Here is a 27,393-nt window from a genome sequence, read left to right as displayed (position 1 = left end):
TTCCAGTTGGAATTGATGACCTCTGGGTTGCCCCAGGCATGGTGCAGCCAGCATTGCCAGACTTTTACTGGTGTTCCAGGGTTTAGAGCGAATACAGAAACATTTTTGCTGATAACTTTTTTCACTTGTTTATGGACGATGTATTTTTGGCAGAGATTGTTGAGCAGACTAATTTTTATGCCGAGCAATTTTTGAGGGACAAGAGTGCCAGCCTCAGGCCCCACTCTAGAGCTACCCAGTGGACTCCCACAAATTTGGAAGAGATGAAGACGTTCTTGGGTTTACCTTTTTTTATGGGCTTGCTAAGGAAGTCATCAATGTCTTCATGTTGGTCTACTAGTCCCTCAATGGCAACAGCTATATTTATGGCAGTCATGAGTGGTGATAGGTATTTGCTTCTGCTTCAGATGCTGCATTTTGTCGATAATGGTTTAGCGTTGCCACGAGATCACCCTGATTGTGACCGTCTTGGATTCGGGCTGTCATTGATCACTTTGTAGATCGAATTTCTGAGATCTATGCTCCAGGGAAAGAAATAGCAGTGGATGGGTCTTTGGTCTTGTTCAAGGGCCGCTTGGTTTTTAGGCCATACATTCCTAGTAAGAGGGCACGCTATGGAATTAAGCTGTATATGGTGTGTGACAGTAGAACTGGATATGTCTCTAATTTCAGGGTGTACACTGGTAAGGAATCCAGGATTACCCCCCCTGGTTGTCTGTCCACTTTTGGAGTGACTGGGAAAATTGTGTGGGAACTTGGTAGAGGACTTTTTAACAAAGGCCACCATTTATATGTAGATAACTTCTACACTGATGAGCGATTGTTCAGGGAATTGTCCGACGTGGACACTGTTGCTTGTGGCACAATCCGCTTTAACCGTAAAAGTTTCCCAAAGAACTTGTTTGTCAAAAGCATGTGCAGGGCCAGTGCAGTGTGTTGCGTTGCGAGGAACTTCTAGCTGTGAAGTTTTCAGACAGGAGACATGTCTACATGCTGACTACCATCCATGATGAAAGCACTTCACCTATGACTGTTTTGGGTTTGCTGAAGCGTGCAAACCTGTGTGCATTTTAGACCATTTTAGGCACATGGGTGGTGTTGATAGAGTAGATCAGAGGTTGGAACCTTACACTGCTCTTCGTAATGCTTACATTTGGTATAAGAAGTTGGCTATTCATCTTTTCCACTTGGCAACCTTTAATGCTTTTGTTGTATTCAAGGGTTCTTGTCCTGAGTTAAAGATGACTTTTGCTACGTTTCAGGAGTCTGTAATAGGCAGCCTTGGTGTAGTGGAACAGGCAAGTATTCCTAGAGTTGGAGTGGTGGAGGATGTGGCTAGATTGAAAGATCACCACATTCCTGATCACATTCCTCCCACACCCTCAAAAGACTTTCCCAGTAGGAGATGTAGAGTCTGTTGGCGAAGAGGTAGGTGGAACGAGACTCGTATGTACTGCCCCCAAGTGTCCTTCTAACCCTGCGCTGTTTGTGCCTGCTTGTTTTAGAATGTACCACATGCAAAAAAAAAGAAATTGGGAGCATCCATGAGTGGTAAAGTGAACTGCCTGGTCTCTATTGTTTTATATTTTTTGTTCAGTTTTAAGGTTGGCATTTGTGCAATGTATTTTTTTTCAGAGTTTTTGTCAGTAGATTTGCATCTATTTGCAATATGTCTGTGTTTTCTTTTTTGAATAAAAAAATTCTAAATGTGATGGCGGTGTGTCTAGGCTGGCACTTGGCTGGTGGTGTGCGTGGACTGGTGCTTGGCTGGCGGTGTGCATGGATTGGCGCTTGGCTGGCAGTGTACGTGGACTGGCGCTTGGCTGGGGGTGTGCGTGGACTGGTGCTTGGCTGCCGGTGTATGAGTAGTGACAGTCTGCTAGTCACTACACACAGTGCTAGCCAAACGCCACTCCACGCAATCCGTGAGCTAGTGTGGTTGCTGTGTCAGAAATGTGGGCGTGTGAAAGTGATGTGCCTTTGAATGGCGCTGTCTGCTGGTGTGAGTGTTTTAATGTGCTGGGCACCAGGCTGGCAGTGTGAATGGTTTTGTATGTGTCACACGTATGAAAGGTGTATGAATGGCCTGTACAGAGGTTGGTGCCTAGTCGTGGCTTTACAGCTCACAAGCTGTGAGTCAATGGTTCAGTTTCTCGTCCTTTCAATTATTAACAGTGCATTTAATTTTTGTGAAATCTCTGGTTAATCCAACTGTATATACTGAACCATCACTCACCCTCGTGCCAAATCCAACCAGTATGCATGTGTGCTTGAGGAATAGGTGGCTGTGCAGTAATCTTTGTCTTTTTTGTCTCTCTTTCATCTAAGAAAAACCTGCCAACTGTAGATATTGTCATAAACTAAACACCCATGGGAGTACATAGTGATATCTCTCTTGTGGATCCCAACAGGTTATCTTACCCACCATGTCCTGCAAACCTCAAAATGTGACTGTCACATTTTCCTTGCATTATTGTGCCCCAATTTTCACGCTGCAAAAAGTAACAACAAATTTCCAACCCCCCAGCATTTCTATGATTATCCCAATAGAAATGGTACCCCACTTGTGTGGGTGGGCCAAGTACCCAAGCAGGAAAGGGCCCAAAACCTATTGAGGCGACATCAGAATTACCTATCACAAACCACCCAGGCTTTGCAAGGGGGTCCCATGAGCTTTTGGCCCTAGACTCGGCAGCCATCCAGGGAAACCTGCCAAAACTCACACATTTTTGGAAACTAGACACCTGGGGGAGTGCAGTGAGGTATGGCTTGCATGGGTCCTCAACATTATCCTATCCAGAAACCCCTGCAAACCTCAAATTTTGCAAAACCCCCCACTTTTTTCACATTTCTGAGAGGGAAAGTTCTGGAATCTGCGTGGATCAACATATTTCCTACCAACCAGCGCTCCCCCAGGTCTCCCGATAAAAATGGTACCTCACTTGCTTGGGTGGGACAAGTACCCACGACAGGCAAGGGCCCAAAACCTATTGAGGCGACATCAAAATTACCTATCACAAACCAACCTGGTTTTGCAAAGGGGGTCCCATGGGTTTTTGGCCGAGGGCTCGGCGGCCATCTAAGGAAACTTACAAAACCCACACATTTCTGCAAACTAGACAGCCAGGGGAGTACAGTGAGGTCTAGCTTGCGTGGGTCCTCCAACATTCTCCAACCCCAAATCCCCTGCAAACCTCAAATTTTGCAGAAAAAAATCAGTTTTTTCTCTCATTTCTGTGTGGGAAAGTTCTGGAATCTTCGTGGATCCACAAATTTCCCCCCACACAAGCCATACTTTGCATAGAGCAACTGTTATTACCTATTGAATTTCGATGCATTTCTGCCTTCCAAATGAGAGACAATGTGTAAAAAATAAGTCATTTTGAAAAAGGACCTATAATTCTCATGCTAGCATGGATAATCCCAATTTCGGCAATGTGCAAATATCTACTGTTTCTAAACTCTATATTTTGTTCCCATTTCAGAAATACATTGGTGTCTTTCATAGCGATTTTTCCATGTATACATTTTCCCAAAATAATTGCAATATACCCGGTTCATAATAAAAAACCATTGCAAGATGCTGCTCAGTTATTGGCTCTGGGTTTGTCTGGTTCTCGGTGAACCTACAAGCCCTATATATCCCCAAAGGTCCAGCGGATGCAACAGTATATTGCTTTCAAACAGCTATTATAATTAGAAGAAGTTACAGGTGAAAACGTTGACACAAAGGGCTGATTTTTTCAACTCATTTTCGATTTTTCCTATATTTAACTGTTAGTTTCTGTAAAGAAACCTTGAAGGATATACACAAATGACCCACTTGCTGAATTCAAAATTGTGTCTCTTTTCTAAAATGTATAGCTTTACAGGATCCTTTATTGCTTTCATGCCCATTTCTACCATTACATGGAAGGCGGATGAAAGCACAAAAAATAGCAAACATAGATTATTTCCCAGAAAAACGCCAAAACTGTGTAAAAAATGTTGTTTTTCTGACAAAAGTCTGCTTGTCCCTGAAAGCTGTGAAGAGGGTGATTTCAGCACCACAACCCCTTTTTTGATACCATTTGCAGGGAAAAAAACAGACACTTTCATCTGTAGCCCTTTTTTTACATTCTGGGTCTCCTCCAGGGTAGTCCACAAACCCTGGATACCTTTAGAAACTCCAATGACGTTGGACAAAAAGGACGCAAATTTGGCGTGGATACCTTACGTGGTCAAAAAGTTACAGGGGCCTAAGCGCAAACTACCACAAATAGCCAAAAAAAGGCTTAGCACAGGTGGGGAAAAGGCCCAGCAGCAAAGGGGTTAACGATAATAATAATAATATTAATCACAACAACAAGACAAAAACAACAACAAAAACTATAATAATAATATTAATCATCATAATTATGATTGCCATTAATGTTATTATCATCAGTAATAGTAGTGGTCGTAGTAGTAGTTTTTGTGTTAGGCTATATCTCCACTAGTAAACAACTTTACTGGCTTTAGTTTAAAACATACTCTTGTCTCAAGACTGATTATTTTATCATTGTCCTCATAAAAGCTTACAAAATCTATCATACCACTGTTTCAAACCTACTGTATTTCAACAAAACCTCCCGCTGGTGGTCAACTATATTAAGATAAGCAATAACTATTTCTAGCATTCCAACACTACTATACATACATTACCTGTCTGTGGGATCCTTAAGCATTCTTGCAAGATCCAATGTAGCACCAGGTTTTGGGGTCCATGTTAATATGTGACTTGAATTTTTTCTAATCAGTTTGTTGAGCTCATTTGGATCATTCTTAAGATTAGTGTCCTTAATATACCTAGAAAATGTAGAGAAAAATTCTGATTATGCAAACAGACACAACGATCTAAGATATTTATGATTACAATTAAACTAATTATTGACTGAGAAACTTCTGTCCCTAGAAATTCTGGCAGTCACCGACAGACAGAGCCCCATTGATAGGCCGCGCAGTTCTACGGAGGAGACACAGCGTGTATATTGCTTCACCGAATATCCAACTTATCATCTTTCGCCGACTGAGCGAGGTACTCGAGAGCACGCTTGATCGGCTCTCTTTTAACGAATTGACCAGTTGGCACATAGGCGCACCACTAACAGGGTGTCCGCCTTTACTTCTGGGGTTACATGAATGCAATGTAACTATGCTCCTTCCCTTCACCGTCCCGTCCTGATGAAGACCCGCCTATGAGGATACAAATTGCCCTGTTTATCCTTGGGTCGAAACGTCGACATCCTTTCCCTACAGTGAGCCGGCATCTCTTATGCCCCTGCCCATCCACCCTTTTTGAAGACCGAAAAACCATCTGAGCGAAGTGACCGTTGTAAAGACAATTACAACTCCTTTACAAACTAACTTCTGAGGGCTGGCTCTGTCTAGAATCTAAGCCAACAGATTTTTCTATGACCATACTATTCAATATCCCTTGACCGCTTGGTCCTTTCTATCCTTTGCACGAGCACAAGAATTTTTCACTCTACGCACTTTATTTCCTCTCCGTAACCCCTTCTGTTCCGAATTGTAGATATTGTATATTTGTGTACTGCCATATGAGGAGATTTTTATTATGAATAAATAGTAGAGTTCTCTCCTCTACTTTTAACAACGATAATAAGAAACCTGTTTGTGTGTTTGTATCGGACACCTGTGTGTTTTTGGGCTATTATGTTTTTGTTTTTTCACTTTAGGAATCAATTTCTCATATGAAAAATAATTGAGCTGAAAATGTTTTGAATAATTGTGTGTGGAATTCTATGTCTAGGACCACCATATCTGCAACCCTAGAAATTCTGGGGCATAATGGGCCAAAAATGCACCCACAGAGTACTGTCCCGGCAGCTGGGATACATACAGAGGCTGGCACAAATTGTGGCTACAAATGTATTTTGTACCTGCAGTTTTTAGGACACACTGGGCCCACCAAACGCTTCTGTCCCTGGAGAGTTTGGGCTTGATCTAAGCCAATGCACTTCGGTTCCAGCAGATTCTATGAGATAATTAGCTTACAGTGCACTTCTTCCACAAATATGTTTTGACAGAATGGGCCCACAGGACACTTCTGTTCCCACAGACACTGGAACAGATTGTGGCCACAGAGGCTGAGACAAAGTGTGCCCACAACTCATTTCTCATCCCTGCTGATGCTGGGACAGATTACGCCCACAAAGCACTTCTATACCTACACAGGTTGAGGCAGATTGTGCGTAAACGTTTTTTGTCCCTGAACATACTGGGACAGAATAGGCCTACAACATACATCTGTCCCTGCAGATACTGAGACAGAATTTGCCTGTCATGCACTTTTGCCCCTAATAGAAGCTGAGACCTTATTGTCCCCACAATGCCCTTTTGTAGACACAGATGGACGGATAGATTATGTTTAAATTTCTGTTCCGGCAGATGATGGAATAGCATGGTACTACAGAAATGCCCTCTATGCAGAAGCCTCGGCCAAACTCCTGAAACGACTACAACGCATACAGATCGCCTCTGCACTCCTGATCCTTGACAACCCTTGCCACAGCCACATTACTCCACACCTGAGAGACCTGCACTGGCTTCCTGTCAACAAGAGGATCACCTTCAAGCTCCTCACCCACACACACAAAGCGCTCCACAACACCGCACCGGCATACCTCAACAGACAACTCACCTTCTACACCCCAAACCGACAGCTCCACTCCGCCGACATCACCCTCGCCACCGTCCCCCGCAACGGAACAGTGACCACTGGTGGCATATCGTTCTCCAACCTCGGCGCCAAGACATGGAACACCCTTCCTATCCTCCTGCAGCAGACCTAGGACATACTTACCTTTAGGATGCTACTCAAACCATGGCTATTCGAGCAGTAGCAGCACCCCTCCCCCCCCAGCGCCTTAAGAGCCTCACGGGTGGGTAGTGCGCTCTACTAATGTCTTGATTGATTGATACTACAATGCTTTTCTGTTCCTGCAGACACTGGAAAGGTTTTTGGCCACCACATATTTCTGTTCTAAGCCATATTGCAGTCACAGTGCATTGTCCCTGCTACAGATGGTGGCTGCATAGCACTTATTTCCCTGAAGATGCTGAAATAGACAGCATGTTGGACCTGGCCCTCTCTACAGGGTTATCCCCAAACCTACTTTTTGCTGAATTTGTTTTTGTTTGGCAAATCAGTACTAAAGTGCTTGTGCTCTCCAGTTAAAACATTGTGGAATTGGCTTATAGACAATTGGCATATTTAATTTACTTGCAAGACCCATTTGAAACTGGCACTACATGTGCCCAGGGCCTGTAAATTAAATACTACCAGGGGGTCAGCAAGCAAAAGACACACAAATGATGGACGGAATGTGGAACAAATCAAACATTCAACTCCAGTCAAGAGATCTCGTTACATCCATTGTTCTTTTGCACACCATGCCACCCCAGTTTAGACCCAGCCAAATGCAATTCAGTCTTGACTCTGCTCCTCATAGAAACAGTCCAGCCTTAACTGCCAAGCCAGGTCCTCCCTGGACCAGAAACAAGAATTCCGGGACAGGTTTCAGGTTATCACCCCTCATCAGCGAGGCTAGCTTGAATCCAGTGGCACAGTGAGTCTGGGACCCATGTCTGGGCATGCCCAGCATACTTAGGGTGAGAAAGCGAAAGACACCAGTGGGTCTGCAGCAATGATTGCGCAACCCACTTAAGTAGCCCTTTAAAGATGTCTCAGGTTTGCCACTGCATGGCCTGTGTGTGCAGTTTTGAACGGCCAATTCGAGCTGGCAAAATTAACCTTTGCCAGACCCAACTCTTCTTTTTTTAATATATAGAAGGCACACTAGGGTAGGTCCTGGACAGCCAAGAGGGCAGGGTGCCATGTATTTGACCCCTTCACTGCGGCGGCTATTCCACTGCAGTGCTAAGGGGGCGGGGGGCTGCGCGGCGGTCCCGTGCTGGTGGCGGAACCGCTCCGTCACCAGACGCGGTTGCGCTGTGCTCATGACGGAGCGGTTCCGTCACAGCCCCGCCCGCTCAATAGAACGCTCAGCGCAGGCGCGGAATCCACGCCGCGCAGGCATGCCGAGCGGGCCGTGACGGAACCGCTCCGTCATCAGCACAGCGCGGCCGCGGCTGATGACGGAGTGGTTCCGTCACCAGCAAAGGAAGGCGATAAAAAAGCAAGACGTACTTTTAAGTGTATAATTGTTTGGATACCAACAGACTAATGGGCGCCGTAGTTGTTGTATTCTGACTGTGGGTGAGTGCATACGATCCTTCTCACGATAAATTGTATGAGGAGAGGTTATAGGTTGTGATTGATGTTTTAATGTACTGTTCTAGAGTGAGAACGACTGGTAAAACGTTTGAAGAAGGGGACTCGTAAGAAATGAAAATCACCGAGTAGGTGAGCCATTCGATATATTATTATGAATCTAGTTCGATATAAGAGTATACGGAATTTTCAGATTTGTACTTTGCTTTCAAATAGGAACTTTACCCTATAAGTGGGAGAACTTGCGAAACCCCCACAAACGTAGTGTATAAGGACGGTGAGTTGTGTTCACTGCACTAACGAGTTAGACTGAGCTATATAGAAATTTTGTAAGTGAGTAATATGTACTACTTACTGTTGTAGTTTTGATGCCAAGAAGTGAAGTAATGAATACGACAATATCATGAGCCCAGCTTTTTACCACTGGGTAAGTGTTTTTGTAGTAAATTATGGAAATATACTACAGACACTTGACAATGCATTTAGCGATATGCACATTTTTATTTACAGATAACGTTGTTATAGGAATATTTGAAGATTATGAAGAGACTTTGTTATTGATAATTGAGATCGGGAGATAATCTTTTGTCTGGAATCAGAGGAGGATTATTGTTAGATATTTCTATAACCATTTGTTGTGCAACTCAGATTGCTATGGGATGATTAGCTGAATCTCAGGTTTTTCTTTACAGAATTATAACTCAATTTGACTCATGGACTACTTCTGATGTTGAGAAACTGTGGAAATAGAGGTGAATAACTAATTAGGATATACTTTCTTTTCCATGCAACTCTCTTATTTAACTTCTTGGTTTTGGGACTTTGACTTTACTCACAAAATATGGGTGAGAAGTCCTAATGGAGTGGCATTACTCTTTTCTTTTCCTTAAAATCTATGCACTAAGCGGGTTACTATATAATTGGGAAGGTGGCTAGTACTCTCTCACCTTCTACCATTAGCATATGTAGTGCGTGTAGTAACTGTGGGTAATGTTCATTTGGTTACAGCCCTGAAGAAGTCAGTGTGTTATATTGTACACGACGAAACACGTGTTGGCTGTTGCATCATCATTGTTGAACATTTAAAGAAAAAAGAAAATAAACAACAAAGAACACCAATCTTTGACTTATGGACATTTCAATTTACAACTTTCATTCTTTAGTATAAGTGACTCTTGCCTGGTACTTGCTTCTCGTTACGAACAGGAATAGACTTTGTGTCCTCAGGGGTTATTGTATATACTTTTAAGTGTAACATGCTCTGGTAGTGAAAAACACTCTTACATTTGTTTTTCACTGCTGTAAGGCCTATCTCTCCCATAGAATAATATTGGAATTATATTTTATATGTGTAATTTCCAAATGGGAAGAGATGAGCAGTTCATGTTTGGTGTCTCTGAAATCCTAATTTAAAATGCTAGCTTATGGTTTTAAACTACAATACTGAAAATGCTACTTATAGAAAGTTGCAAAAACCACAGTTGATGGACAGAATGCAGAACAATGTCATACATTCACCCCAGTACAGAGATCTGAGCCTAAATCCATCATTTTTTTTACATTCCACACCACCCCAGTTCAGACATGGCCATATGCAAATCAGCCTTGACCCTGTGCCTCATGGGAACAGTCCAGCCCGAACTGCCAAGCCATGTCTGTTCTGGACCGGAATCAAGCATCCTAGGACTGGTTTCTGGCTATCAGCCGTCTTCAGCCAGGATAGCTTGACTCCAGTGGTGTGGAGAGCATGGGCCTCACGTCTGGGGTGGTGTGGAGTGCAAAAAAACGATGGATTTAGGCCCAGATCTCTGTACTGGGGAGAATGTATGACATTGTTCTGCATTCTGTCCATCAATTGTTGTTTTTACTTTTAGAAAGTTGGCATTTTCTTGCCTTAGTCATTTGATGACTGCAGATTGTCTCTGGTCACATGATTGAGTGCAGTTGGCAGCTCGGCTTTGTGTATTCCTCCTGGACAGCCACACACAATGGGAGCGTATATGTGACCAGATAGGACATCACTGGCAGGATAGGAGTAAGAAGCTAATCACAGTCTCACTTACACTTGAATAGGCTGTGTCCTATCTCCACAAAAAGGGTTGCATACCCGCTGTAGTTAGTAAAGAGATAGAGCAGGGAAGGCAGGGTATCTGTGCACTTCAAAGACATGCATCTAGAAGCTTCTCCCCACTTCAAAGGCACAACTGTGTATAAAAGAAGTACCTCAGACACCACCACTTCATTACACTTCTGGAACTGTGGATATTCTGCCAGGAAGAAGGACTTTGGTGCTGCTGAAAGGACTGCTACTCTGAAGAAGCTACTACCTTGCTATGCTGACATGCTGCCCTTTTGCCTGGAGTGGAAGAACTGAACCTGGAGCCCATCTTGAAGCGAGGACCCCAGAGTGACTCAAAGGACTAGTTTGCTGGACTCCTGATCTGAGCCTTAGGGACATTACAGGCTCCTCGCAGCTCCTGGGCCCATCTTCAACAAGTTCCTGATCCGCAACAGTTGCTCCTGAGGTCTTGGACCCTTTGTGTGGGTCAGCGGGCTTCTAAAATTTTGGGCTCTCCGTGACAGTGAATGGGCCTTTTTCCACCAGAACCGCTCTGCTCACACTGAAAATTAACGCAAGCCACCTCCAGCCCATCTCTCCGCACAGCAGCATTGACTGCTCTCGGGGAACCTCCAGTGCGAAGCACCAACCTGCCTGTACGCGATGCCCAGCCTGCTCTTCGAACCACATTGACAGCCTCCAGCGACACTCTCCATGCCCCTCGTGATCCACCTCAACAAGAACAGGGCTCTTAGCACAAAATGTGAGAAAGTAGAATTTGGAGTAATCATCACAGTCGCATTGAACTTTTGACTTTGACCCGCTACAGCCTGACTAGATATCCCCGGTTGGCACTTTATGCTTTATTTTACAGTATCTTCTTAAAAACTTCATAACACCAGTTCAACTGATTAGATTTTTGTCATTTTGATCTTGTTTCATTAAATTAAGCTCTATTTATCTAACATGATATGGGATACTTTGTATGTGGTGTTTCACTGTTTTATTGTTTGAAGTGTTGCGCAAATACTTTACACATTGCCCCTAAGTTACGCCTGACAGCTCTGTGCCAAGCTGCCAGGGGGGTTGAGCACAGGTTAGTTTGGGGTTGCTTGGCCTTACCCTGACTAGGATTGTGGCTGCTGTTTGACCAGGGCTCACACCCCACTCAACCAGTAACCCAATTTTTAACACAGCATCATTCAGAGTCAGCGAAAGACAAGCATAGCGAGATACAATGAAAACAGAAAGGCTAGGGTCAGTGAAAGACAGGGGGCGGTGGAAATAACAGGGAGATGGAGGAAGAAAGTTAGAGGGTCGAAGAAAGTGAGACAAATAACTATATGGTGAGACAGTCAGGGAAACCAAGGCAAACCGAGGTAGAAAGAGAATAAACAACAGTGAGACACAATGTAGCTAAGGAAATTGAGAGACAAAGAGAAAGGCAGAAAAGACAGGAATACAAAAAAAGAAGGAGAGAAATAGGGAAATAGAAAGAGAAGGAAACAGACGGGAGTGATGAGCGGGCAGAGAGAATCAAGAGAAAGAGGAATACAGCGAGGCAGGGATAGACATAGAAATGTGAGTGATTTGGGGGAAAGAGAAACTCTCAGAAAGAAAATCTCACAAAAAGATGGAGAGACAGGGTGAGGAAGTTAGATAAAAGACATGACTCACAGAGAAAGAAAGAAACATGGGGATAGAAATGGAGGCAAGGAAACAAAGGAAGCTACAGCGAGATACCAAGTTAAGCACTTTTGCTTACATATCTGGTGTTAAAATATGTGCATTTCACTTGTGTCTTAAGGTTTCAGCAGATGGCATTTACTGAGACAATTCAGTTCCATGTGTGCCTCGTTCTTGTGTGATTTCTTGACAGGAATGTTTCTTCCATGAGTAGGTGTGGCTCACTCTTGGTATTTCAGAAAACATCCCCAAGCAATGCGGCTCGGCCCACTATGGTCCTCCCTCCATCTGTGCTCTTTGTCCTACCCAGGGACGTCCATGAAGATGAGAACTGTGACATTCGGGTTTTCTCTGTCCATCCCGAGGTACTGCACCTGGAGCTTTTTGTAGACCTGGGAGGGGAGCCCCTACACTGTCAACGAGCAGAGGGGGGGAAATTACCCCAGCACCCCAAAACCTCAAAGGCACCATGAACACCAAAAATACTCCAAAACCCTAAACGCACCCTGAACCCTAAAAAAGCCCCCTACACCCAAAACCCTATCCCACCCTGACCCCTAAAAATAACCCAGCACCCCAAAACCTAAATGCACCCTGAACCCCAACATTACCCCAGCACCCCAAAACCTTAAACGCATCCTGAACCCTAAAAATACCCCCTACACCCCAAAACCCTATCTCATCCTGACCCCTAAAATTACCCGAGCATCCCAAAACCTTAATGCACCCTGAACCCCAACAATAACCCAGCACCCCAAAACCTTAATTGCACCCTGAACACTAAAAATACCCCTGTGCACAATATTTCCATTATGCACAGTAAGTGCATGCTAAGTAATGGAACATGCGTAGTAAATGCATGATAAGTAAATGCATGCTAAGAAGTGGCATCTGCGAACTAAAATATACGTAGTAATTGTAATACGAAGTAATGACCGCGTAGTAATGGTAGAATGCCCAATGGAACGAATGTATAATGGTATTCCGCATGCATTCATCACTCATGTCTTGGGAATGTCGTCATTAGAATGAACGGTCTTTAGTACTCCTTCGTTTTGCACATAAGTCAATATAACGACTTGCCTTTGGGGGGTGCTGGATTTTGGAATAGTTTAATTTACTATTCCAACTCCATTCTGCACAACAGCAGGGAAGGTGTTGGCCTTTATTTCCAACACCATTCCACCAATGCACCCCGCTAGAGCAAGTCAAATGCACAGCTTGATTGGGGCTTCGTCCTAAAGGGCATTTTCCCCAGTGAAACATCCCACAATGACAGGCTTATGTAAAGAGTAAGAACTTTATTCTCAAAAGCACAATGACAGACCAATAAGTCATTTAAACCAACCAATCCTTCAGTTTGCACTGTGTAAGGGTAAACCAGTTAACCTGTGTCCATCTGAGCCACAAAGGAGCACTCCTCTTCCAGGAAATAGAGGGGCATATCACCAAGGCGGCGCTGTGACATTATTGCTGCTTTTGCGTCCGTTTTCGGGCGAAAAGCGGCGATAATTTCATCACCTTATCAGCAAAGACACGTTATCGCGTGTTTTGCTGATTTAGCACCAGTTACAACAACGCCCAGCTTTGTATCTCTAATGAGATGCAAAGTGGGCGTTCCTCCTCGAAATAACTGGAGAAATGTTGCTAACTGACATTTCTCCAATTATTAAGCTGCACGCAAACAGGCAGAGCGATAAGAAAAGTAGCGGTAACCACGGTTATCTGATTTAGCCATGTAATCCAATGGGAGGTGGATTAAATGGCTATGAACAGCCTGCCCTATCAGCAAGGTATCCCTGGTTGCAGTGCAATTATCGCTGGATTTCCAGCGATAATCCCACTGGTTTCCAGCTAACTCTTGGATTCCTATCGCATTGGAGATATGTGTTGCTGATAGCATGCTATCTCCACGATAGGAACCAGCGTTAGCCGGCGATAATTATCCTAGTGCTAAGTGCGCTTAGCGATAATTATCCCCTGGCCTTGCTGATATACCCCATATTGAGGCCTCCTACACAGCATTACAGTTCTATTGTGAATTAGGAAGTTTAAAGTAGGAGGCTGGTACAACCTAAGAGCCAGTACACCCCTCACACAGTGAATCCCCAATATCCCCCAAGTTCCATCCTGGACGAGTCTAGGAGTCAGAAGAGACAAAAGATCACAGAGCAAGATGGGGTGTGACCAGCCCCCTCAGCCCCTAGATCCCACCTGAAACATCACTCACCACAATTCAGTTTGCTAGTGTGGCAACAAGCAATGTGCAGTGATGTTTGGTAAGTTGACAAGGTTCTCTTCGCTCTTGACAACACTGAGAAGGTGAATGAAGACTTGACAAGACAGGAAGGTAAAGGGTGCATGGCTGCATTGGAATACAAAGCTATTGAAAGCTCAGAAGGTGTGGTGTGAATAGAACCAACCATATGCTCAGAAGCCTTCTCCCAGTTGTATCCATCAAACACCCATCGAGTCACCTGGCTACCACCCATTATGTGAGCCAAATCAACGAACTAAAAATACAAAAAACAAAAGAAGGTGTAATGTACAAAAGTGCCTTCTAGAGAAGATAGGGGACACAGCGATAAAGATGGGCAGGGAGCAGTTCTGGAAGATGACTGATCTTCAAAAAAATAGCCAGGGACAGAAGATGGGAAAAGATAATAACTGCCCATTTCGGACATCATGTCTTCATGTGTTGCAAAAATCAAGAGCCACTACCACCCAACTCAGTTTCACCCAATTCACAGGTCCCCGAAAAAGGGGGACTGAGTTGGTCCCTCCCATTACTGAATATGACTACCTGAATACTGCATCTTCATGTGGCAAATGTCCAATTCATCAAGCCATTATGTCTACTTCTGTTCCACGCCATATTATTTTTTAAATAACACCACTCATACTAATATTCTGTCAGGGTCTTCCCACTTCCTTTTTCCACCCTCCTTGCTAAAGAAATTCTCATCATTCAAACCAGTCAAGACATAACCTTAATAAAGATAACCCCTTCCTACCCTCCAGCTCCACCTCCAGCTAAGCAGATGGCTGAGTGCTTCCCATTAATCCCTTGCACAAAGATAATAGTGGATGGAGAAAGATAAGAGAGAGTGGGATAACAGAGAGATAGGGAGACAGAAAGTGAAGTGAGAAGCTGAGTGGGAGTATATAGAGAGGGTGAGAACGCGTATAAGAGGGGTCTGAGAGAGAGGGATAAGAGAGCAAAATGGAGGATGAAGGGAAGGCAAAATGAGAAAGGAGAGGTAGGAGAATTGCATGGGCAAGACAGACTCCGAGATATAGGACTTTCTCTGCTTGCCTTACTTCTCACACATGTGCAAACTGGGGTATCTAAGAAGATCTGACAGACCTCTTAACTTAGCAGCCAGGGCAGGAAGGTTGAAAATATGAGTCATTATATGGCATTTAGAGAGTCACCATCACCAGCTCTGCAGAAAACATATACAAGAGACTACTGAAGGAATTTTTATTTTTAAAAAAAACTTGTACTCATTAGATATTGGACACACACAATCAAATGAAAATAAATATTTCAATAAATACAGTTTAAAGCACAAAATCATTAAGGGCATTTATATAGAAAGAAAGTGTGTGTTCTAGTCTGAGGTGTGAAAACGTTTTTCAATATTTAATTACAGAAATATGTACATTTTACACTAGTTACAAAACAAAGGGATAGACATAGGTCCTCAGTTATACACCACACAACATATAAGATATAAAAGTAACACGCATGTGTAATCATTTTTTTTGTAAAGTCCTTATGTGTATGTTATTAAATAATAAAAAAAATTATCACGTTTTCATATATCAATACACAATAATGTATTTCTTTATATATATTTGCCCTTAATGAACTAGTCATGCAAACTGTACTCATTGATGGATTCATTTTGATTGGATCATGTGTGACCAAACACTATATTTTCACAAGGTTTTGAATAAAAATAAGTCTCTTGCATATATTGTTTACCCATCTCCTGAAGTAAGAATGGGTTGTACTATAGTGTTCTACTTCTGCAGAAAACCTGGCTAGAGAAGTCCTCCACATGCCAAGAATAGAAGGTCCCCTTCTAAAACAGGTGCCTTACCAGGCTGTGGCTCTCCATCTCCACATTTCCGAAAGGTGCAAGCAGGAAGAATGGGCTGAGATCATTCAGTTGAGTCTAGCCATTCAGGTCCTTGTTGACAATCTTGTAGTAAAGTCCATCCTTCCTAACCCCCCACTTTACACTGTTTCTCACCCTCTAACAACACTGGAGGACTCCTGCTGCTACATGGTGCAGACAAGCTGGAGCAGGCCACGCCGTTAGCAGAGAGTGTGGGCTAAAGCCATCTAGATGCAACAACCTAGCTTCCAACAGCACTCATGGAGTAAGGTTTTGAGGAGAGAAAGGGAGGCGAGTAAAGCAGGCCAGTGGTTCTGTTTTGCTCTGTGCTTCAGGTGGGCAGTGAGTCACAGTCTCCTCTTGTCTGCCGCCACCACCGCCGGAATCACTTGCGGCAATTCCACAAGGCTCCCGCAGCGCGGGAGGTCCTCTTGTCTGCCGCCATCGCCACCGGAGTAACTTGCGGCCATTCCCAGTCCCAGAGGAGCTTAGACCACAAGACCCATAATCCCCAGCGGCGGCATGCCACCAATGCAGGGGGAAAGCGCCAGGAGGCGCATAAAACATCCTCAGGGCTCCCCCAGGGCTTGAGCTCCTCTTGTCTGCTGCCACCGCCGCCGGAGTGACTTGCGGCCGTTTCCGGTCCCGGGGGACCTTAGAGCACAAGACCCATCATCCCCAGCGGTGCTACCAACGCCAGAGGGAAGCGCCAGGAGGCGCATAAAACATCCACAGGCCTCCCGTAGCATGGGTGCTCCTCTTGTCTGCCGCTACCACAGCCTGAGTCACTTGTGGCCATTCCCGGAGGACCTAGACCACACGACCCATCATCTCCAGCGGCACGCACACCGGACATCGCCAGGGGGAAGTGCATGAAACATACACAAGGCTCCCAGAGCATGGGACGTGCAGGTGTGCCCAGGCCATGCCCGGGCAAAGCCCGGGTCAAGAGCGGGCCCATCTGCAACTGTTAGAGCCCGTAAGAGGCTGGGCTGAGCCCCCTCTGATATTTAGTTACCGATACTCAACTTCACTTTCCAGTTTTCAGATACTGTAGCACACATTTCCATCCCTGACATTAGTGCTTGTGCTGCATCGCATTACTGTGTGTGAGTCACTGATTGCTGAAGACTTGTGGTCTCAACATGAGCAAGCGCAAAGGAGTAGCGGGCACCCTAGATGCTTTTATTGTCAGGGCGGAATCGTTGTTGACCCATGAGACCGAAATGATAGAGCGGCGACTCTCTTTATATTCCTCAACACTACAGAGACGCTCGTCATTAGGTGTCTCCAAATCAGGGGACTTCCAACAAATGTGCCAGTCCATCACGCCCCCAACTGTGCCCTCAACCCCACCCTTGCCAACCTTGGACGAACCTCCTATAGTTGCCCCTAATGGGTCAAGTATAGCTACTAGAATACGGGTCTCCAAGCCATTAGATGAGATCAAGGTAAAAAAAGCGCCACCAGTAAAACGAAAGCGGGGTGTCAGCGCTCAAAAAACAAAAAGCACATAGGGATCTCAATCCGCCAATCATGGAAGTAGTACCATCAACCAACTCTGTTAGCACACAGACTGATGCCTTCTTTCCTTCTCCTTCATTAAGACACAATATCATTGGGGACGCTGCTCTTGCCATTGCTGTGGAGACCACTCTGTGGAACTGTACTAGCCCAGATTAAAGACCTAATTGATTGGAATTTTACTCTGCTTTTGGGAAAAGCTAGAACGTGTGGATATTGTTATGGACAATCCAAGTGGCAGTAATGTAATTTCACATCCTGATGTCATTGCAGGGGAGGGTATACCATCCGGGGTAACTTCTACTCAGAATACAAGGGGCGGTGATGTGGGTAGGCAACTTGATTAAATCCCGACTCTGAACAAACATCCCAAGGACCTAGGCGAGTTTCATGGGACCATAGGGGACTGTAAAATATATAGTACTTGTAGACTCAATCTCCCACCTGAGACCACCACCCTAGTCGCAGTCCTTACAGGAGTACCCCTCACTTAAAATTAATAGAGTGGAATCCACTGAGGATCTCCTATGCAAAAATCACGTTTTGGTGTAAACAACACTCGCAGTCCTAAGCCCATATTATAATGGTCAGACGAGTTGGCTGGGTAGGATAGAGGGCCAAAGAAGGAGAAGGTGATTGTATTGTCATTAACTTTGATCAAATAGGGAAAGCGGGAATGCTCTTCCAGGAAGGTTTTAACGCTGGTCCAGGGGTCATAAGGGCCCTACCATTGTTTTTTTTACCGGCCTCCAGAGGGTAGACAGTGTCTGTGTAGGTAGATCAATCACTGGGTTAGGCCTTAGTAGGGCCCAGTTTGGTAATCTGACTCAAAATACAGGCCCATTACCCCCCAAATCATTGCTTAAACCCCCTGGGGAGGAGGCAATGGAGAGTGGTTTAGTGTGTTCTAACAGGTTTTTCCCATTAAGCCGATTGGATGAAAATGATTGACTGAAGCCCCTTGTTCTATCGGGAGGGGAGGGGGAGAAGGGGTCTCCAAGGAAATGGAGGAGGAGAACCTGAACTGTAAGATCTTAAGTTGGAATGTAGCATGATTTAGAATAAAAAGTGCGGAACCCAGGTGGATTAATTTTCTTAAAACTCATGATATAGTGGAACAACAAGAGACGTGGGATAGAGAAGATAATTTCTTGCTGGATGGTTATAAATCATATTTTAAGCCAGCACAGCCCTTGGCCTCAGGAAGAGAAAAAGGGGGACTTTTAATTTTAATATCACTAAAGTTGACGGGAAAACATTGCACCGTGAATACAGGCTCCACTAATTGTTTAGCTGTAGAAATTAACAATGTCAATTCTATGAAACTGCTCATTGTAAATTTCTTTAATTCACCAGAGATCGAATCTCTTATTCTATTGTTTTTTGGGAGATTTTAATGTTCATTTGTGTATGAAGGATTGCCATGTTGTAGATTATCTTGGCCCAGAGGATTCCCTCAACTGTCATTTTGAGCACAACCCGCAATGAAAAAGCCGGGGGGATCTCCTGGCTGTAGTTTATTTATGCCAGCCCAACACAAACATTGTGGGGAGGAGGATCCCTACTTTCAAGGCAAGAGGGCAGGATTCTATAATTGATTATATTTTTATTTCACCTGTATTATTTCCTCAAGTGATCTCTTATGGTGCCCTATGGTCTAATTACAGTGACCATAATCCTGTTACACTCGAGTTAAGTAGGGCAACTGGCCTTAAAGAGAGCCAGGGATAACCTCCACCTTGTGTATGTGTAAAGACCACAGACCAGGGACATAGGCTAAAGTAGACTAGTGCAATTCCTGAGCTTTTCCTTCAAGATTTAATGCATAAAGCTGAAAAGAGTTTTAATATATGTCTTAGTCCTGCAAATGAGGGAGCAGAGGTCTTAGTGGCATTTGAAGAGATTTGTGCGCAGGTGACATCTGGTTTAACATTGCCTAGTAGAAGTCATACTAATCTGGGTGAGAAATGGTTTGGCAAAGATTGCTCGAAAGCTCACCAAAAGCTTATTTCTGCCTTGAAGCAGGTCCCAAGAGATCGTGTTCTTAAAGCTCAATTGAGGCTGTCCTATAAATGGATGATTAATTACTGAAAACAAGAAATCAAAGATGAGGCCTGGAATGACCTGCTTTTGGTCGAGTTTCATAGGGATAGTGCCAGATTTTGGGCTATAGTTCATAACCCCATTTTTACAGGACTAAATATTACGCCCTTACAATGTAATATCAGAAAGGATCCGTGGTACTCCCAATTTAATACTATTTATGGAGTATCCCAGTTCGGGGGGGCTCTCCAGTTTTTCCTGATCGAGATTGGGGCAACACATCATTGATTTTTACAGAAATGGAAGTGGAGACGGCTATCACTCAAATGACTAGTAATAAGGCCCCTTGCCCTGATGGTGTTCCGGCTGATCTATATAAACAAAACCGCATCTTTGGGCAAAAATTATAACCAAACTTTAAAAACTGGCTAGCATGTGTGGATTTCTGCCATCCTGGTCTCTCTCCACCATTATTCCAGTTTTTAAAAAGAGGCAGGGAGGTGATCCAGGTTTTTATAGACTTATCTCCCTGATTGATTCCGTGGTTAAGGTTTTAGGTAGAGTTATTTTAAATAAACTTTCTGAATGGTTGGACGAGACTGGAATTTTAATAGATTGTCAATACGGTTTTAGGAAAGGTAGAAGGATTATAGATTAGTGTCTAAATTTGCACCTTTTGGCTGAGAAATATACAGTGGTGAAACAAGGTAGGGTATAGCTGGCCTTCATGGATTTATCTTCGCCCTTTGATCTAGTAAAAAGATCAAAGTTATGGACAATATTGATAGATATGGGGATGAACCGCTGCTTAGTCTATTTCTTAGCAGATCTTCATAAGGATCTTTACGCCAGGGTTAGAGTCAGGCAAGATGGCAAATGCACTAAGCACTTTAAAATTGACAAAAGGGTACGACAGGGCTGTATTCCAGCCCCTTTGCTTATTACACTTTATATAAATAATTTAAACACCTCCCCTATCACTGCCACTTTGGATATCCCACGTATAGGAGACAGGGGTATTCCTGCTCTCCTATACGCCGTCGATGCGGTTCTTTTGGCCGGCACTGCAGTTGGCCTGCAGAGACTTTTGGATTCATTTGGGACCTGCATGCAATATTTGGACCTTATTGTTAATAAAACCAAATCGCACAAAAATGTAAATCTTTTTATTGTGAAGGGGTTGAGATGTTGAGGGTTTCCTCTTTCTCCTATTTGGGAGTTTTATTCGATGAGAGAGGCTCCTGGACTCCCCAGTTAAGGGCGAACAAACATGCAATGTCTAGGTCCATAGCTGCTATACAAGGTTTTGTATGCTGACTAGGAGCGAAGCCCCTTGAAGCTTTGCTAAAAATGTATATATCTAAAAGTAGTGCTATAGCAAGGTATGGGTCTGTGATTTGGGGATACAAACCTGTAGAACTTCAGCAAGTTGAAAATACATTTATGAGATATCTTGTGGCAGTTCCCCAATCTAACCCTACCTATGCTATTCAACAAGAGTTGGGTAGTGGTTTTGTTGAGGACCAAATTGGGCTGGGTCATGTGGTATGTTGGCTAAAGACATGGATTAATACAGAACTGGCACTGAATAGAGAAATTGTCAGGGACTGTGTAGCGCTGGACAATATAAGTAAAATCCAATGAATACAATATGTCAAGTCCACGCTAGGTAAATTGGGACGACCTGAACTTTTTGCCACCCCAGAAAAGATAGTGATAGATGACCTTGCATGTGTTAAAGTACAATTTTTAAACGTACTGTCTGCAGAGAGAGAGAGGCGCTGGAGATTGTGAAACCTAAGGTGAAAGCCCATTTCCTGTTAAAGACAGTCCCACGGATTGAACCGTACCTGACAATTGTCACAAAACCTTTTCACCAATTTCTTCCAACCAGGTTCCGTTTCAATCTCATTCATTGTCTTTTAGCAGATGTACAGAGGTGGAGTAGGGTAAATGATTTAGGCCCCTGTACATGTGATAGTTTTTCAACACAGGATACCATACATTTTATAATGTTTTGTGAGCATTTTATCTCCATGTGGAGAAAGTTGTTTAAGTCCTATTTTCAAGGGGAGGGGTTTTGTGCAAGTTATACCTGCCTTGTTATATTTGCAGCTGTTAACCAATCCTTGGGAGATTTTTAATGTTGCAAATGTTTTGGTGGCGGCAGTTAGAGATAGGAAGAAAGGGTGTTAGAAATTTTAAATTTGTTGTACTTTGTACATGAAGACAATGGTAGCCAGGTTGTAAGTTCTGTAAGTCTTCTTTATTAATCCATGTCAACTGGTATCAAACAAGGGTCAGCCATGTAACAGCTCTTAACCCAGCTCCCATATCTCCTACGCCAGCCCCACCAGGAGCAGCCTGCCTAGCTGCTCAGCCCATCTCCAACTGTCACCACTCATCCACACAGGCACCCAGGCATTCCATTCATCACAGTCACACCAACATTCCGTCACCATCTCTCACTCTGGCTGAGCAGCTAGGAGGACCTAGGCTGAATCACATATGAATGTAAAACTTAGGATATAACAAAATTGTTGATTGATTTTATATAGTGATATAACTGTTTCTATTGCCTGATCAATTAATTATAAGTCACCTCTTTTTACCGATATTCTTTTATTGTTTGCATGTGGTATATTGTATTGAACCCAAAATGTAATAATATGATTTTATGTACTCTTCGTATGAAAATTGTTGTTTGTGGTATACTTTTATGGCTTTTTAGCCAAATAAAGGGATTTGAATTGAGTCACAGTCTCATACGCATTCAATTTCTCCCAGTCTCTATCTCTAACAGTCAGACTAACTCTTTTTGCAATGTCTTAGTCACTCAACGTTTTAGTGTCTCTCATTCTCTTTAACATCTCTGTCTCAGTGAGCCAGCCTCACTCTCAGTCTGTTTGTCTTAGTCCCTGAGGCTTCGTGATTCTCAGTCACTCAGTTTCCCTCACAGTCTGTCTTAGTCACACTTATTCTATCTTAATCAGTCTGAGTTATTGTTAGTGTTTTTCGCAGTACCAGCAGTCACAATGGTTCACATAGATCTCATTTTCAGAAGAATTATTTGATACAACTGCAAAATTACTGTAGTATGATACCATGACAAGCCAAAGCATAGGTATCCATGGTTGACCATCACTGTCAACATGGAGCCTTCCACACTGACAGCGATGACCCATTGAGACTGCTGCTTTTTTCCCATTGTGGAATTACTGTAGGCTTACTGACTATGCACCTTGGCAATCCATTAGCCTTGAACTTTGCCTCATGGCGAATCTGCAGTGGGAGAATATGCAACCTTGTGCCTGGTCTAATAAGACTGAACTATATGGTTGTTTGCTTACCAACATATCCTGGATTTTCGCACACTGTCTCCTATAATATTTTGGCTGTGGCTATTCCTCATATGGGGGTCACGTTCCACTTGCAATGTCCAAATATTATTTTTCAGATGTGATTTATGAGGTGAATAAATTCACTTTTTGCACCGGAAACCTATGCTTTGGATGGTCATGATATCATAGCACAGTCATTTTGCTGTTCTGTTTCATCCAATAATTCTTTGGAAAATGAGCTCTATGTGGAACATTGTGTCTGGTAATACCCCTATAGCTAGTCATCCCCCTCTATCTGCCTCTTCCTCCACTTAACCTCTGTACCTCCCCTACCTGCCTCCACCTTACACTCTTCTCTCTGTCTCACTCTCTTTCACTTGCACTTCCCCCTCTGTCAACCTCACCATACTTCCTCTCTCTGCGTCACCCTACTCTCCTTGCCAACCTTTTCTCTACCTCTCCATCTTCTCTCTCTCTCCACATCTCTATCTTAACTCTCTCTCCTCCTCCTCTCCATCGTCTCTCTTTGATTATCCATTGCCTTCCTGCTTCTCTACCTCTCAATCTACTCTGAATACTGCATGTCTCACTTCTCACACCCTCTACTCCTTCCCCTATGTGCTTCACTCACTTTCTTTATGCCACATCAGCCCTGGTTATTTGCCTCACTCACTCCACTTGTGTCACTTTTATCTCTGGTGGATGCACACTCACCCGACTGCATGCTGTACTAAACGCTGCAAAAAACTCTCACTTTCTTTATGCCACATTCACCTTACTGCACACCTCATTCACTTCCTTTATGCCTCATTCTCCCCTGATCCATGTCACGCTCAGCCCACAGTTAATCCCACCCATGCCTCTATAACTCCTGTTACGTCACAATTGCCTGAGATGCATGCTTCTCTTTTCCACTTTAGGCCACAAAGGCCTCTACTGCACATCTCACTTACTCTGTTTATGCACCATTAACCCTTGCAGCGCTACCTTCCCTTCACATTCTTCCCTAACCATGCCTCACTTACTCTTTTACTTCCATGTCTTCCTTTGCTCCATGCATCACTCACTGAGTTTAAGCCACATTTATCACTGCTCGAATGCAGCACTCATTCCACTGTTTGCTCTTCTCAGTAGGATATATGATAGTACAACGCGATCTTTTTGATCGCGTTGTACTTTACGCGGATTTTACAACACAAGTCGTTACAACGACTTGCGTTGGAGGGCGCGGATTGAGGATTATTATAATTTTCTATTCTAACACCAGTCCACGTAACAGTAGAGAAGGTGTTGGAATAGAAAATTACAATATTCCTTAACCAACAACGCCATCCAGCGCAAGTCGTAGTAACAACTTGCTTTGTAATGGCAGCGTGGTAAAGGTCGTGCGGTGTAAACACTGCGTTGTAAACGGCGTTTCCCTTCTCAGTCACTGAAAAGACAACTCATGACTCACTTCCTTCGTGCCACATTCACCCCTGGCTCTACTATGTAATGAACAGGGGTTCTGCCCAAATTACCCTCGCATACCTGGGCAAGGAGCATCAAAAGATGAAAAAGTTGAAAACAAGGTACTGAGGAATCAATGACATATATGCTATTTCAAAACAAGATACAGTTTATTATCCTGTTTTATACAGTAGTTTCTGTTTTCATTAAATGATATGAGTAAAAAAGGACAGTATTCAAAGTCAAAAGACAAGGAGGTCAACAAGTGTACAGTGTATAAAAAACAACAACCAGACATATCAAAGCAATATATACATTATATATACAACAGTGTGTACCCTCAACAAAAAGAAAAAAGGGAAGAACACATTCAATTTTCTGTAAATACCCACTCCTCAATTTGGGTGGAGTATCACAACCAAGGTAGTCCTTAAAGCGCAAAAGTTATAATTTCTCCTAAAAAAACAATATAGTTTTTATACAAAGCACTTGATAATATTTACACAGTATATACAGTATAGTCGGACTCCTTAATCAGATGTCGACGCAGTCGCGGTCGCGTTTCCGCCAACAGTATCTTGTGGCTTCATCAGGACAAGGGTACTTTAAATGGCTCACGGTATCACCCCCACACTACACACGGGGGACACACCCCAAAGGGGTGCAGCCAACCTCCTCTTGCGTGGCTCACGGATCGGTATCTCCTCCACAAAAAACAGTTCTAGGTCCAAAACGTTATGGCTCCAGAGGTGTATGTGAAAGCATACACAGAGGTGTGTTTCCTACACCTTCAGCAAAACAGGAGGACAACCTTCAATGACTCTGTTCATTCGCTAAACCTTTAACTGGAGAACCAAGCTCTCACAACCGTCCAAACCGCCGTCCGTGCAGCTACAGGCAGTTTTATAATTTTCTATTCTAACACCAGTCCACGTAACAGTAGGGAAGGTGTTGGAATAGAAAATTACAATATTCCTTAACCAACAACGCCATCCAGCGCAAGTCGTAGTAACAACTTGCTTTGTAATGGCAGCGTGGTAAAGGTCGTGCGGTGTAAACACTGCGTTGTAAACGGCATTTCCCTTCTCAGTCACTGAAAAGACAACTCATGACTCACTTCCTTCGTGCCACATTCACCCCTGGCTCTGCACTCACTCAGTGCATATCCCACTCAATACCTGAGTTGATGCGTCATTCACCCACTGCATGTGAGTGATACAAACAGATAGTCCTGATGCAGCAGAAGCGGGGATTCAGGTGGGAATCCTTACAGTGTGGCAGTGGGTGGGGTCTGAGCAAATGAGCAAACATAATGCACTTTCCTGGTGCAGTGATACCCTGGACACTCTGCAAGTTCCACAAGCTGCACTATGTACCAAACATTTGCTCTTATTCCTGTGGCTCACTATAACGTTTGGAGACGTTGGCTGTGGACTAGGCCTCAAAATGCCCCCCCACCGCCTGCCTCCCTCAAGCATGTGTCCCATTATCAGTGGTGTAGCAAGGGGGGAAGTCTGCCATGGGTGGCACAAGTTGTGGGGGCGGCGGCCTCCCCTTTTACCTGCGGGTGTCGTGGGAATCGCCAGTACCCCCAAATGTTCCTTGCTCTTACCTGCAGCTGTCGCAGTAATCGCCAGCACCCCTCCTTACATGCCGCAGAGATTGGGCGGCACATGGGTTATATTCACTGTAGCCAAGGAGATTCAGTGATAGAATATCAATGTAACAAACATCAATGTTCTAAATATTGAAATAAAAATATAAAATGCAATAATATCAACTGCCCATATTTAATCAGGAAAGTGCAAAAATATCTATTAAAAAATATCGAAGTAAAAAATATAGATGTGAAAATATTGACTTAAAAACATAAATAAAATAAAATATATTAAATAATAATATTATTTTTAACAAACTAAATTAAATTTATTATACATTTTAACTAAATATAACAAACTTAATTTTAAAAATATGAACACAAACATAATAATTTATACATATACATATATTTAACTATTATCTTTATTTAATGTGTAAACTTTAAAATTATATAAAAATAAAATATATATATCAATATTTTAAAATAAAAAAAATCATTCTATAATAAGTTAAAACATTAAATTATTTAGTAAGATTAAAACTTACATTTTACAATACAATAAATGCAACAGTAGGGTAAATGTTGGATAGCGAAAGGGTAAAAATTACTAATCCCACTCCAGTGAGTGCAACAGTAGGGTAAGTGATGGATAGTGGATGGGTAAAAATCACTATTCCCACTCCAATTAGTTTAACAGTAGGGAAAGGGCTGGATAGCGGAGGGGCAAACATTACTATTACCACTCCAGTTAGTGCAACAGTAGGGAAAATACTGGATAGCGGAGGGGTAAAAATTACTATTTCCACTCCAGTGAATGCAACAGTAGAGAAAGTGCTGGATATCAGAGGGGTAAAAATTACTATTCCCACTCCAGTGAGTGCAACAGTAGGGAAAATGTTGGATAGGGGAGAGGTAAAACATTACTACTACCACTCCAAAGAGTGCAACAGTAGGAAAAGTGCTGGATAGCGAAGGGGTAATAATTACTATTCCCACTCCAGTGAGTGCAACAGTAGGGAAAGTGTTGAATAGTCGAGGCGTAAAAATTACTATTCCCACTCCAGTGAGTGCAACAGTAGGGAAAGTGCTGGATAGCGAAGGTATAAAAATTACTATTCCCACTCCAGTTAGTGCAACAGTTGGGAAAGTGCTGGATGGCAGAGGGGTAAAAATTACTATTCCCACTCCAGTGAGTGCAACAGTGGGGAAAGTGCTGGATAGCAAGGGTATAAACATTATTCCCACTCCAGTTACTGCAACAGTTGGGAAAGTGCTGGATAGTAGATGGG

The 27,393-nt window shown here is 43.4% G+C and overlaps 1 protein-coding gene across 2 annotated transcripts in view; it reads right to left on the bottom strand.

Moving 5' to 3' along the window:
• Positions 1–27,393, bottom strand: part of LOC147722684 (cytidine monophosphate-N-acetylneuraminic acid hydroxylase-like) — a 486,512-nt gene that overhangs the window by 112,496 nt on the left and 346,623 nt on the right. For both annotated transcript variants that reach the window (XM_086965175.1, XM_086965174.1), the window contains exon 10: positions 4,684–4,827. In XM_086965175.1, coding sequence (XP_086821301.1) covers positions 4,684–4,827 — 144 coding nt within the window. The remainder of the gene's footprint in view (positions 1–4,683; positions 4,828–27,393) is intronic.

The sequence above is a fragment of the Lissotriton vulgaris genome, chromosome 4_1, assembly GCF_964263255.1.
Source record: "Lissotriton vulgaris chromosome 4_1, aLisVul1.2, whole genome shotgun sequence".
Lineage (NCBI taxonomy): Eukaryota > Metazoa > Chordata > Amphibia > Caudata > Salamandridae > Lissotriton > Lissotriton vulgaris.
The sequence above is the reverse complement of the archived record's forward strand: the minus strand, read 5'-3'. Positions and strand labels throughout refer to the sequence as shown.